Consider the following 14,837-nt stretch of genomic DNA (forward strand, 5'->3'; position numbering starts at 1 on the left):
CTTTCCAAATCCAGCATCATCAGGGTTGAGACAAGTGAACTGATGATGCTGGATTTTTAAAGAAATCATAGCCCAAACATGTATGCATATATGTAGCCAATAATGTTTGTATAAATACAGAAAATTATATATATATATTTTTTTTTTATTTTTATTTTTTTATTACATTTTCACCCCAAACAAGGCACATTGCCACTTTGGTGTAGGGGGCTACTATCAGGGGAAACATCTACTGGGGTACTATGTAGGGATTAGGGCAGCGAGATGTTGGTTCACGTTGCACTTGAACTTATGCATGTCAGTACAGTTGGGGAAGCAGTGACCCGGAATGGAATTCCAAAGTCTAGCAGTTCTGGGGAAGAAACTACTGGAGTAGAAGGATCTTTTACATCTAGGGATCTCTACAGTGTGGGGGTGGGATTTTGCAGCTTGTCGGGTCTGTCGAGGGTGTTCACGTCGTGGGGGCACAAGTGCTTGCAGTTCTTCAGAGCATTCACCATTATAGTACTTGTAGAACAGGCAGAGGGATGCAACGTTTCGACGATGGAACAGAGGCTGAAGTTTTGATGCCAGTTTAGGGCCTATCAGATTTGCGACTCTCTTTTGAACCCTGTCAAGGAGCGAGAGACTAGTAGCCGATGCACCGGCCCAAATATGATAGCAATACTCCATACATGGGCGAATAGTGGCCTTATAGAGGTACAGGATACTTTCGGGTGTTAAAAGTTTTCTAGCACGATAGAGAGAGCCCACCTTCCTTGCAGCGGCCCTGGCAATGCCCTCGATGTAACTGTTCCAACTCATGTTTCCAGTGAACGTTAGGCCAAGGAGCTTGAGAGACGAACTCTCAGGTAAAGAGTCGTTGGCCATTGCTATAGGTGGTAGAGAAGGTTTCTTGTAATTATTGAATGAAACCAGTTTTGTCTTGGTGGCATTGAACGTTACCATCCATTTTTGTCCCCATTCCACTACTGATTGGAGGTCATCCTCTAGTGTTTCTGCCATTACTTTAGATATATGTTCGTTTGTTTTCCTGTCGTGCCTGCTATAGAGTGTGGTGTCATCAGCATATATCCCCATCTCAGAGGCAATCTTGTCGGGGAGGTCATTTATGAATATCAGGAACAGCAGAGGTCCCAGGATAGATCCTTGGGGCACTCCCGCATTTATATCATATTGTTTAGATGTACGACCGTCGAGGACAACCTGGATTTTTCTCTTATCTAAGAAGGATTTAATTACGTTAAGTATTCTACCAGTGATACCGTAAGATCTAATCTTCCTGAGGAGACCCTCATGCCATACCCTGTCAAAAGCCTTAGATATATCTAGAGCTACCGCTCTTCCCTCTCCCGCTTTGTCCAGTGAATGGTATATGCGTTCAGAGATTACAGTGAGGATGTCTGCCGTGGAACGGGCTTGTCTAAATCCATATTGACGGTCGGTCAGAGGTTTAGCATCTGTAAGGTGCTGAACTAGAGCATGGTTAATTAAGGTCTCAAATATTTTGGCAAAAAGTGGGAGGAGGCTAATAGGGCGATAATTTAATGGGTCAGTTCTTTCGCCAGAATTCTTGAATACTGGTACTACAGAAGCAGTTTTCCAACAGCTCGGAAAGCAAGATTCATTAAGGCATTTGTTGTAGAGTTTGGAGAGAACTGGAGCTACTTCGGCTGAGCACTTTTTTAATAGCACAGCTGGGATGAGGTCGGGTCCACATGCTTTGGAATATATATATATATATATATATATATATATATATATATATATATATATATATATACATACAGTCATCCTCATACAGTACTGTTTCGTTGTATCACAACTCGTGTATTAATAACTGCTAAAAGCTTTATTCATATGTGTGTGGGCTCAATATTCTAGTTTGAGAGTTTTAGGCGGAAACATAAACAGATGAATACCATTTATTAATAAATGGATAATTACTGGAGCAATTACTAGTTAACTGTATAATACTGATTTCGTCATATGTAATATGAGATTTGGCAAAAAAATAATTTCGCATAGTTTATGGATCAACTCATCAATTTATAAGATTAAAAACACACACACACATTATATATATGGCAACTCTTATTATATATATATATATATATATATATATATATATATAGATATATATATATATATATATATAGATTAAGGACTATCCACTTATCTTGTGCTTCCTTTTTAAAATTAAATATGTTTTTAACTCTTTTTCAAGATGTCTTTTAACATGTTTTATTAATCATTTGTTCATATATATATATATATATATATATATATATATATATATATATATATATATATAAGAGTTGCCAACCTAATAGGTCCTGTATATATAAATGTTTAAATTTCAACAATATTTCTTGTTGTTGACTGTGGCCATGTAGATTTGTTCCTTACTAATGGAGTAAGAGATGGATTCGTTGCCGGGTTCAAATCTCCTGACCATCAGTAATCGTGATACCCTGCACTGACGATTCCCGAAAGGATGAAAAAAAAAAAAAGATCAACATTTTCACTAATGTACAAAGATTGAAAATGAAAAGCTGTGAAAGGGAGGTAACTTGTTTTGAATAAAATGATTCTTTGATCAGAAATACAAATGCTGCCATTTTGTTATGACGAGAATAAGATGAACAAAATAAAATAATCGATCAACAAAACTTTGAGAATATAATAAAAATACCAATATTGGCTTCCTGACCAAAAATGCACCAAACATTGATGTTACTGCTTTGTTTTCATTTTTCTTTGCAAAACTCAATCATGCTTTTTTTTTTTTTTTTTTTTTTTACATGGAGGTCAGCACTTATTAAGGCCCAGAAGTCACTCGGAGATAAGGGTTATTGTGTGTACAGTAATCAATGGGATAGTATCGTAGTAATAGTTAGTATTGGAGATTTGATAAAGTGTCATTACTTAAGGGGGCGGTTCATCAGGAATTTGTTTATGTTGGACTTGAAGACATCCAAGTTAAAGTCAGGAGGGAAACAGGCAAGCGGCAGAGAGTTCTACAGGTGTGCAGTTCTAAGTGTTTAACAAAGTCCAAAGCAAAAACAATTTTCCTCTAAAAACAAACCAAATCCAAACACCATGGTTAAATATTGAAGATATAAAGAACTTGAAGCATAAAAACTTTTGTCTAAACTAATTCGATATGCCATAAAATAAAACAACCAAACTACAATCATTAAACATAAGATATGAGTTTTTGACAGCAATGAAATAAATATTAGCACAAACTGATGACTCATCACATGTTCAAATTCGATCATTTCTATTGCACCACATCCATTTGGGATGTTGGCAACCTTCATGCATTTTTGGTTCAGCAAAAGTTTGCCCATGAAAACTACTCGATAACTATTAACTTTTCTGTGATAATGTTTTAAACATACCGGTTTTTTTTTTGTTTTTTTTGTGCATGAAATTGATATCCTAAATAAGTTTTGTGGGATGAGCAGCGGGAATAAAGTCAATTGGCCAAAGGAACTAATATTCAAGTGAAAATTATATGACAAAATACTTAAAAAAATTTCCTTCATTGTTCAAGTATCTTAGACAACACTAGTTTTTGTAAATCGACAAACTTAATGGGTATATTTGCTGATGAAACCATATTTTATGATAGCAATCAAGGGAAAACGAATGTACATATATCCAAAATAATGGCAGAAATCTTCAAAAATAAACTTCAGTCTCTAGTGGAATGGTAACAGTTGCTGCTACTAAGACTAAGTTTCTTTCCTTTAACAATTACAAGAAACCTTCTCAACCACTGATTACCATGTCAAATAACACTACTTGAGAGCTCATTGTTCAAACTCTTCAGCTTAATATTCACAGGCAACATGAATTGGAACAAATAAATTGAAGACATTGCCAAGACTGTCGCAAAGAAGGTGACTCTTTACTGTGCTAGAAAATTACTCACACTAAAAATTATTATATACCTTTACAAATCATTCGCCGATGCACGGAATTTTGTTGCCACATCTGAACTTGTGTATCTGCCACTAGTCTCTCTCTCTTAAATAGGTCCCCACCCCCAAATCTCCAATCTAATATGCCAAGCTTCAGCCTCTGTCCCATTGTGCCTTTTTTAAAAGTACTTTAATGGAATGTGCTCTGATGAACTCATCGCACTTGTGTCTCCTCGACATACTCTGACTAATCCAACAAGCAGCAAACTCTCACCTCTTTACTGTTGAAGTCCGTAGATTCTGGAAAGCTTTCTATTGTAATAGTTTCTTTCCTCGGATGGTTAGACTTTGGAATTCTTTTCTTATTTCCTGCTTCTCTTCCTGTACTAACCTACAGAAATGTAAATGTAATGTGAACAAACATTTCGCTGCTCAATTCCCCACAGTCCCCTGTTAGATATGATCCCAAATATATCCCTTATATTAAATGTGGCAATACGCCTTGTTTGGGGTAAAAAAAAAAAAAAACATGTTTTGATTATTTAAAAGAATGTCTGGGTCAAGATTCTATTTGCTCCCTAGTATCATAGCAATAATGAGTGTGGATGCACAAAAAAAATGTTCAAAACGGTATTCTTTACATAAGGTTAAAGCAGCCTATCCTGCTTTGAAGGTTCAAAATCGGTTTCAAAATCTAGTGGGTGATGCCCTTTTCTCCTTCCTGCAACCCCTTTCCCAGAGAAGCAACGTTGCAGGTCTATATCTGCTCTATTAGAATTTTCATGGCAAGTGCTTGTCTGAGCTTCAATCTATGGTCCCTCCCTGCCAAATTTGCACAGAACTACTTGTCTAGCTACAGCCACTATCAACAATTCTCCCTCCTCTCTATCTGTGCCTAAATCTAAATGCAAATTCCATGAACAAAGCTTCTTTCCCAGAAGTGCTTGCCTGTAAGACTCTGTTGCACCGGTCTGCTTTCTAGCTGACTACAATATGGTAATCTTCAAGTCTAAAGTAAACAAATTCTTGTTTAGTCGTCCCCTTAAGTAATCAAATTCTACCCAATTTTCACCACTAACGATTACCATACAGTTGTCTCGGCGATTACCTTACACTCATTAACTCTTATCCTCGAATGGCCTTCAGGTCTTGATAAGTGGTGACACCCTTATAAAAAAAGGAAAAAATAAAATTAACAGAAGTAGAAAATTCCATGAGAAGTTAAAAACTAGAATTGGGAGTAAGTACGAAGATATGATGTCACAACTCGTCCAAAGTGAGATGCAGTGAAAAGGAGAGAAAAGATCTTTTCGACCGATGAGTTGATCGGGGTCAGACCTCTATTCTCATGCTCTATCTTCATTTGTTCGTCCTTCCAGGAAGTGGGCAAAAAGTTTATGTAACGTGTCAAAGAATAAAACACCAAAAAGCATGATGCTATCGAATAAATGCATGTTCAGGTTTTTCACGTTATATTATTACTGTTACAAGAAGAGAGGAAGACAGAAACTTTGGCTGCTACATCACCACTATGACTACTTTTACAACTAAACGTCACTATCCAATGAGCCAACTACATAAGTATCATGTCAGACTCAACTGCTTTCTGTTAACGCAAAGATTACCAGTGGCTATCTGGTGAGGATAAAACTGTCCATGCATGACGGAAAACTGACATTGCATATTTTAAAAGTTGCACTGGAATTGCAATTCTATTGTGTGTTAACAGGCAAAAATACTATTTGAAGTCAGTTTTTTCAACTACAGAAATCATTTTACAGATAAACATGAAAGGAGAAAGTGATAAAAATGTCCCGAAAAAAAGAAAAAATAAAGACCTGGCCAGAGATAGGTTACTTTAGAAGTCAATTTCTTAAAGTTGTCTAATGTATGCTAGCAGGTAAAATGGATGTTAAAAAAAATAATAAGCCGCACGTGCGTGGTCCCCCTCTGGTGCTGCATGTGAGATGACGCCACAAAAAATAGTGAAGAAATGATGAATGTGAGAAGGGCCAACGTTATCTTCACATTTTCGCCAAGTTTCAGAAAAATTTAATGGATGGGGCAAAAGTTATGAGGTAAAAAGTTTCATTTTTTTGCAATTTTGGGGCATTTGTGATCCCTTTTGAGCTTCTTGGAATGCCGAATGCCAGTGAAAATGGACAAACGATGCAATTTCATGTTTTAAGGCATGTATATTTGAATTCAGCACCATAGAAAACTACTATATAGGTATACATATCAAGTTCTTGAGTAATATGAAAAAAGAGCTCCAAAAAGGCATGTTTCTTAGCCCTAAAAGTCCCAGAGGGATGCGAACCAGAACATGGCCTCCACATTTTGGCCAAGTTTCAGGGAAATCTAATGGATGGATCAAATTCTATGGGGCAAAAAGTGTCATTATGGGGCATTTTTAACCTTTTCTGGGCCCCTGGGGATGCCGAATCACAGTGTAAATAGATAATGGAGCAGTTTCAGGCCTTCACATGTATATTTGAGTTGACCACCGTGAAAACCCACTATATAGTCAGACATATCAAGTTTTTGTTGAGAAATATGAAAAAAGCCACAAAAAGAGGCGCTTTTAGCACTGAAAGTCCCCGGCGATGCGAACCAGAATTTTGCCAGGGTCACTCATACTGGATTTATATTAAAAACAATGGGCTCCACATTTTGGCCAAGTTTCAAAAACATCTAATGGATAGATAAAAAGTTATGGGGCAAAATGTGTCATTTTTGGCCATTTTGGGGCATTTTTTTACTTCTTTTGAGCCCTTGGGGCCGCAACCGGAATTTTTGTAAAAACATTTTTTTACTATGCATATCTATTTAATGAAATACAATTTTGTGGCAAAATTTCAGGAAAAACCAATGGACAGTTATCTGGCAATAGTTCGGACTAAGGGATGCACAGACACACGCACGCACGCCACTGAAAATACAGGTCCCTCTCCAATAAATCGGGAGACCAAAATATTAAATATAAAAAAACAACATATATATATATATTATTCCTTATTGGAATTTTTATTTTTGAGATGAGCATTGTATGTTAATTTTATTTTATTTCGGACTATTAGTCTCATCTTATCTTTTTTTTTTAATTTTTTTTATTGGTGCACAACGTTTCGGCCAACTTCCTCTGGCCTTCGCCAGGTGGTAACCGCGACGGATAGGAACTTCGAATCTCCTAACTGCATTCTCAGCCATCACTGCCATCCGTAGTTGTTGTCGTCTCACCACATTTTTGACCAATTACCTCTGGCACGCTTTGGGTGGGATTGAAACCGCTATCTTCAGACAATGTTCATCTGGAACCGTAGAGATTCAACGTCTCTATCAACTGCGCCACGTTGTGCACCAATAAAAAAAGATAAGATGAGACTAATAGTCCGAAATAAAATATTAAATATAAAAAAACAACAGTTTTTATTCTTCAAAAAACCCTCATAACCTTGAAATTACTAATCTACAAGCATACATGGTCATTTCAACATTGTTATTATTGTTGTTATTGTTGTTGTGGTGGTGGTGGTGGTGATGGTTGTGGTGATCTTTTATTTTCTTCCGGTGATCAATTGTGGCAAAGGAAGTTGAAGAGAATCAAGAATGACAGAACACAAGAAAGACGAAATAAATCCACATTTCTGACGACTGAACACAAACTTTTGTGAAACATTTACATTCCACAAATACTGTTGATTTTTTTTCACAGCATTTGGTTTGATTGAACTCATCACGTATGAAGTTGCTTTCTAATCGTTCCAATAAAAAAAAACAAGAGATGAGTGATCACTAACGTTTGTTTTCGCTTTAAAATAAAGATTCTTTCCTGTGGAATGTTGCTGCTCATCATAGTGCATAGAAGAGCTCTAATCAAATGGAGGATAATTTATCAAAGTACATCTTCTCATTCAATTATTGAATTATTGTTATTACCATTCTTTTTATTTTGCATTATTTTTATCAACATCATTTTATTAGCAGTTTTTTTATTAGCATTCTTTTTATTTTGCATTATTTTTATCAACATCATTTTATTAGCAGTTTTTTTATTAGCATTCTTTTTATTTTGCATTATTTTTATCAACATCATTTTATTAACAGTTTTTTTATTAGCATTCTTTTTATTTTGCATTATTTTTATCAACATCATTTTATTAACAGTTTTTTTATTAGCATTCTTTTTATTTTGCATTATTTTTATCAACATCATTTTATTAACAGTTTTTTTATTAGCATTCTTTTTATTTTGCATTATTTTTATCAACATCATTTTATTAGCAGTTTTTTTATTAGCATTCTTTTTATTTTGCATTATTTTTATCAACATCATTTTATTAGCAGTTTTTTTATTAGCATTCTTTTTATTTTGCATTATTTTTATCAACATCATTTTATTAACAGTTTTTTTATTACCATTCTTTTTATTTTGCATTATTTTTATCAACATCATTTTATTAACAGTTTTTTTATTAGCATTCTTTTTATTTTGCATTATTTTTATCAACATCATTTTATTAACAGTTTTTTTATTAGCATTCTTTTTATTTTGCATTATTTTTATCAACATCATTTTATTAGCAGTTTTTTTATTAGCATTCTTTTTATTTTGCATTATTTTTATCAACATCATTTTATTAACAGTTTTTTTATTACCATTCTTTTTATTTTGCATTATTTTTATCAACATCATTTTATTAACAGTTTTTTTATTAGCATTCTTTTTATTTTGCATTATTTTTATCAACATCATTTTATTAACAGTTTTTTTATTAGCATTCTTTTTATTTTGCATTATTTTTATCAACATCATTTTATTAACAGTTTTTTTATTACCATTCTTTTTATTTTGCATTATTTTTATCAACATCATTTTATTAGCAGTTTTTTTATTAGCATTCTTTTTATTTTGCATTATTTTTATCAACATCATTTTATTAACAGTTTTTTTATTACCATTCTTTTTATTTTGCATTATTTTTATCAACATCATTTTATTAACAGTTTTTTTATTAGCATTCTTTTTATTTTGCATTATTTTTATCAACATCATTTTATTAACAGTTTTTTTATTAGCATTCTTTTTATTTTGCATTATTTTTATCAACATCATTTTATTAACAGTTTTTTTATTACCATTCTTTTTATTTTGCATTATTTTTATCAACATCATTTTATTAGCAGTTTTTTTATTAGCATTCTTTTTATTTTGCATTATTTTTATCAACATCATTTTATTAGCAGTCTTTAATTACCATTCTTTTTTGCATTAATCAACATCATTTTATTAGCAGTCTTTTTTTTAACATTTTATCAACATTATTAAAATTATTATTTTTAACATAACAGATTTTTCTGTATGCTGTTTTTTTAAATCAAAAACTGCTTTACTGTCTTTTCCTTATCAACGTTTTCGGCAGTACATACACAAATATTAATTGAATCGTTCGACCATTCTATTGCTTGATAGCATAAACCAGTTCCTTCGCTGCTGAATCTAAAAACAATTTTTATCGTTCAATTATTCTTAAATAAACAGTGGCATAAACTGAAAACGAAAAGAATAATTTATTTCATTTATTCAGTAATATTAAATTATTGCTGTTCTTTGAATTTTGCATAACAAAACTTTTAGTCATGAATAAATGCCAAAGATTATTTAAAAAAAAAAAAAAAAGTCTTACCTGTAATCGATTAAGTCCATCTGGTATCCACGTGTAACCTTCACGGAGAGTCTCTTCTTTCAACGCGGCCGTGGGTCTGTTCTGTTTCCATCCTAACCGTTCTCGAATATCAATAAACTCACAATGATAAATGTCATGGGACTCTCGGGGACAGCGGCAAAGTTTGCAAACATTTCTGAAAAAAATTTTTTTTTAAAAATAAACAAAAATAAAAACAATTAATGTAAGTAGAGAATACTAGAAGGTGTACTCGGCGTTGCCCGGTATTAAATGTAACGTTAAATGAAGTAAAAAGAAAAACGGAAAGAAACGGAGACATGTGCATGCAAGTATTATGTTTTTTTTTTGTAAATAAAAAAAAATACTCAAGCTGAGATCGAAACCAAAACCTAGACACCGAATCAAGTATTAGGCCAGGTTGAACCATTAGGCCAGGTTGACACGATCTTTATAAAGTGTTTTCAAATCTACTTATTATTAACAATGCTAACAATTCACGCATGTGCAGTTGTGAAACAGTTGAGAAAGATAGAAATCTGATGACTGCCAAGTACTGAATTTTCAATTTTGACCCCCTTAGCAGCCCTTTTTCCAGATGAAAACAATTAAAAAGTTTTCCACATGTCTGAATACCCTATACACCACATTTCAAGTTTGTGGATCAAAAATTCGTTGAGTATATAGGTTGAGAAGTGTCCTCACCCACACATTCTTACTATTGTAGACATATAGAGAAAATTCAGAAAATTAAAATTTATACTGATGACACCACCCTATTGCTATCTCGGATCAGTTGAAATATGCAGCTGATCAAAAAATTATGAATTCGGGTAAGAAATGGCTTATGTTTAATCTTGTTAAGACCCAGTTTGTGTCTTTCAATCGTAGGTGTGTCCCTTTTCTTCCTAAGATTCTCCTGGATAGTTCGATTTTGAAACTTCTTGGTTTTTCTTTCTCATTAAATCTTTCTGGGAGTTCATATATTAAATTCATTAATCTTTCTGATTCTTGTAAAATCGGTTATCTCTTTCGATCTAAACACTTTCTCGCACTTTAAGTTATTTTCTATCTTTACAATTCTACAATCAGAACATGTATGGAGTAGTGTTGTCATATTTGGGCCAGTGAATCTTTGAAAGTTATCTGTTATTTAATTGGCCCCACACTTTCTTCATGCATATTCTCTCTCACAGACGCAAGTCTCTTTTATGAATACTAAAATACTATTATAGCATGTGTTTTTCAGAATTGTCTCATCTAGTCTCTGCTTCCTTTGTTTCAGCTCGTTTGACTCATTGTTTCAGTGGTTTTCATTAATTTGCTGTTTTGATACCTCATTCTAATACAGCTTCTTATTCCAGTAGTTTCTTTTCAAGAACTGAGAGGATAGTAATTGTCTGTATTTTTGAGATGAGGTGTTTTCATTGATTGAGATTGTCGGACTGACTTCCTCATCTTGGTTGTTATTGTCACAACGTTTCGGCCGTTTTGCCCTCCGGCCTTTGTCAGTTGTTTTGTATCGAACTGGGGAACCGTTTGTTAGGAGTCTCGAACCCAACCCTTTATTATTATTACAGGGGTACCGTGTTCGGACTCCAGCTAGGCTTTGGGACATAGTTGCTGATTCTCTGTTTTGAATGTTACTTTTTCACTGCCTTCGTTCAGGATTGAACTCAGCACCTTTGGGTAACTGTAAACTTTGATACAACGTCTAGGACCACTCGGCCATATGTCACTAGGACAATTCTTAGTTGTTATTCAAGGTTTTCTCTCTCTATCAGAGGTGTCCAAATTGCATTCAGCTCTATGCTTGGTTTGCTCAGTAGGTTGTTATGTCCGAGCATGTGAGCTTTTTCTTTAAGTTTTCTCACTTTCCAGTGAGTCTCTCTGTTTATTATTTTTACTTCATCCCATAGGGGGCGATGGTCCCCCCTCTCCATCCAGACATGGTTGGCTATACTCGATTTTTTCGTCTCCCCTTTAGTTACCGCTTTTTCTGGAGTTCGAACACGGTACCTCCGTAATAATAATAAAGGTTGGGTTCGAGACTCCTAACAAACAGTTCCCCAGTTCGATACAAAACACCTGACGAAGGCCGGAGGGCAAAACGGCCGAAAAGTTGTGACGTTAACAACCAAGATGAGGAAGTCAGTCCGACAATCTCAATCAACTGCAAGGATGTTGGAACTCTCTTCCTGCTGACTGTTTCCCCTTACTTTTAACTTGGGTTTTTCAAGACTAAGGTCAATAAGCACCCCCTGTCTTTGTGATCCATCATTATTTGCTTTCGTTAGCTTCTTACATTAAATGGCTTATGTCTTTGAGAGAGTTATCATGTTAGTTTTTGTTAGCAACTTATTTCAAATCGCTTCACGCCTTTTCTGGAGTGATTTCAAGGTGAATCTATAAGAGCTGCCCAGAAACAGAGTGGTGGACAGGCGTCGACATGATCAGCATCATCATTGTTTAACGTCCGATTTGATGCTTTGAAAAAGGGTTGCAAGAAAAGACATTTTGTATTATTTGAACTGCTATTCTCATCTTGGATGTTATTCACACAACGCTGCAGCTGATGAAACTTCAAACATATCTTGTTAAACTTGGGAATTTTTATGTCAAATGCTAATTTTTTATTTAATCGACAGAGGGTTATATTTTTCGACCAATCAAAGTCACTAATTTGTGTTATGTTTTGTTTATTCCCCATTCTCTCGCCAATGAAATGTTATTACTGTTAATAATTCAATTTTTTTTTTTTTTTTTTTTTTAATTTTGGTTTATCTTAAGTAGGCCAGTCCCTGGAGTGAATGTGGTATTGCGGTGACCGAGATATTTCTAATTAAGAGTAACATAGACCATTTTCAGTATTTGAGGCCAAGGATGAGGAATGACGTCCATTATCCCAACACTTTTAATTGGCCATGTGCCTAATTTGTTGCTAATGTAATTTTATATTTTGTGCAAATAAATATTTTAAGGTCATTTCCACTTTGATATGAAGTTATGTAGTGAGAAAATTTTACTTTTTGGTGTTCAAAATTAAAATGATTTATGCACAAACCTTTCTGCATGAATTCAATCACTTGAATTAATAGAAACAGATAAAAACATTCTAAGCCAATCAAATGCGTTTATCTGAATTTATAAAAATTGCCATTTTTTATCCACCTTGGATGCATAAACAGCAGATTTTTTCTTAAATAAACAATTGAACCAAAATCCACAACAGCGCTAAGATCTATGTTGCCTCAGCTCCTCACTGCTCCCCTCTGTTGTTCCCTGGGGTTGCTGCAATCTCAGCTCATGCATAAGTCATAAGCATATACATGCTGACATTAATGAACACACAGACACACAATTTGTTAACCTTTTCTCATTATCGTCTGCTCATCCAAAACAAACGTTAACTTATTCATCTTAAATATTTTTAACTTTTCTCACTGAACTTTCTTTTTACAATGAAAATAAAGGAACATTGCCATGACTAATAATATGCTTCCTAGGAGCATTTTATTCAAACTCTAGGCTTAACATTCACAAACAATATGACTTGGAATAAATGCATGGAGGACATTGCCAAGGCTGCTGCAAAGAAGATGGGCTCTCTCTTTACTATGCTAGGAAATTACTTACAACTAACAGTATCCTGTATCTCTATAAAGCCACCATTCACGCATCTGAGCTAGCGCATCTACCATTAGTCTCTCTTTCTTATACAGGGTCAGAAAAAGAGTCTTCAAACTAATAGATCCCACACTATGAACCAAGATCCTATCTCTGTCCCATCACCACAATGTTGCATCCCTGTGCATGTTTTGTAAGTACTTTAATCGAATGTGCTCTGATGAATTCATAGCACTTGTGATGCTTTTCATAAATTTCCCCAACTAACCCAACAAGTAGCAAAATCCCACCTCTTCACTGTAAATGTCCCCAGATGCTGAAAAGCTTTCTACTGTAATAGTTTCTTCACTCACTGCTGGATTTCCCTCTCAGTCTCCTGCTGTCCTGACATGCACAAATTTAAATGTAATGTGAACAGACATCTTGCCACTCAACTCCCTACATAAGGTCTCTGTAGATAGGGTAACTAATAGTAGCCACTTATATCCAAGTGGCAATATGCTTTGTTTGGGGTGAGTAAGAATAAAAAAATAAATATATTCACAGCAATATTTAGAACACCTCAAAATAGCTGACCAATTAAAAAAAAAAAAAAAGATTTGAACACCAATCATGTATACTTATTGCTTCAGAGTTTTCATGTATATTTTGTACATTTTTGTACATTTTTGTACATTTTTGTATATTATTGTACATTTTTACATTTTTGTATATTTTTGTACATTTTTATATATTTTTGTATATTTTGTACATTTTGTGTACATTTTTGTACATTTTTGTATAGTTTGTACATTTTTGTATATTTTGTACATTTTGTACATTTTTTTGTATATTTTTGTACATTTTTTTGTATATTTTTGTACATTTTTGTTTATTTTGTATTTTTTGTATATTTTTGTACATTTTGTATATTTTGTATATTTTTTGTATATTTTTGTACATTTTGTATATTTTGTACATTTTGTACATTTTGCATATTTTTTTGTATATTTTTGTACATTTTTTTCTATATTTTGTACATTTTGTATATTTTGTACATTTTTTTGTATATTTTTGTACATTTTGTATATTTTAAAACATGTAAAACTGCCTTTTTGTATTGCGCCGTTGCATCTAGATTAAATTAAGATTAAGGGCAAGTTACCTTTACAAAACTCGTCTTTATAGAACACTAGCCTTTGTTCATTGAATCTACGTTTAGGTTTAGGCACAGATAAAGAGTGTGGGAAATTATTGATAGTATTTTCAGTTAGACAAGTGTTTTTCATGAAAGTTTAGACCATAGATTGGAGCTCAGATGAGCATTTTCCATGAAAATAACGATAAAGCAGAGACAAGCTCGCCATGTCTCTTCTGTGGGAAAGAGGTTACAGGGAAGAGAAAAGGGCATCTCCCACTAGGCTACAAAGTCTATTTTGAACTCTTTATTTATCCATCTTCATCTCAAGTCCATTTTTATCACTTTCATGTTTTTCTTGGTCCTCTCCTTGCCAATTGACCTTGCTACCTCAACTGTTCTACATATAAAAATCCAAGCATTTTTATCTATTTTTTTTCAAGGTGACCAAACCAACAAAGCCTCCTGTTCTGCACA

General features: G+C 33.8%; 1 protein-coding gene across 3 annotated transcripts in view; it reads right to left on the reverse strand.

Annotated features, from left to right (window-relative positions):
* The window catches only part of LOC145248335 (four and a half LIM domains protein 2-like), a 432,228-nt gene that overhangs the window by 256,888 nt on the left and 160,503 nt on the right, over positions 1-14,837 (reverse strand). For all 3 annotated transcript variants that reach the window (XM_080110246.1, XM_080110247.1, XM_080110245.1), the window contains exon 3: positions 9,620-9,794. In XM_080110246.1, coding sequence (XP_079966372.1) covers positions 9,620-9,794 — 175 coding nt within the window. The remainder of the gene's footprint in view (positions 1-9,619; positions 9,795-14,837) is intronic.

This window comes from Euprymna scolopes, chromosome 26, assembly GCF_053919585.1.
Source record: "Euprymna scolopes isolate OS-2025 chromosome 26, ASM5391958v1, whole genome shotgun sequence".
Taxonomy (NCBI): domain Eukaryota; kingdom Metazoa; phylum Mollusca; class Cephalopoda; order Sepiida; family Sepiolidae; genus Euprymna; species Euprymna scolopes.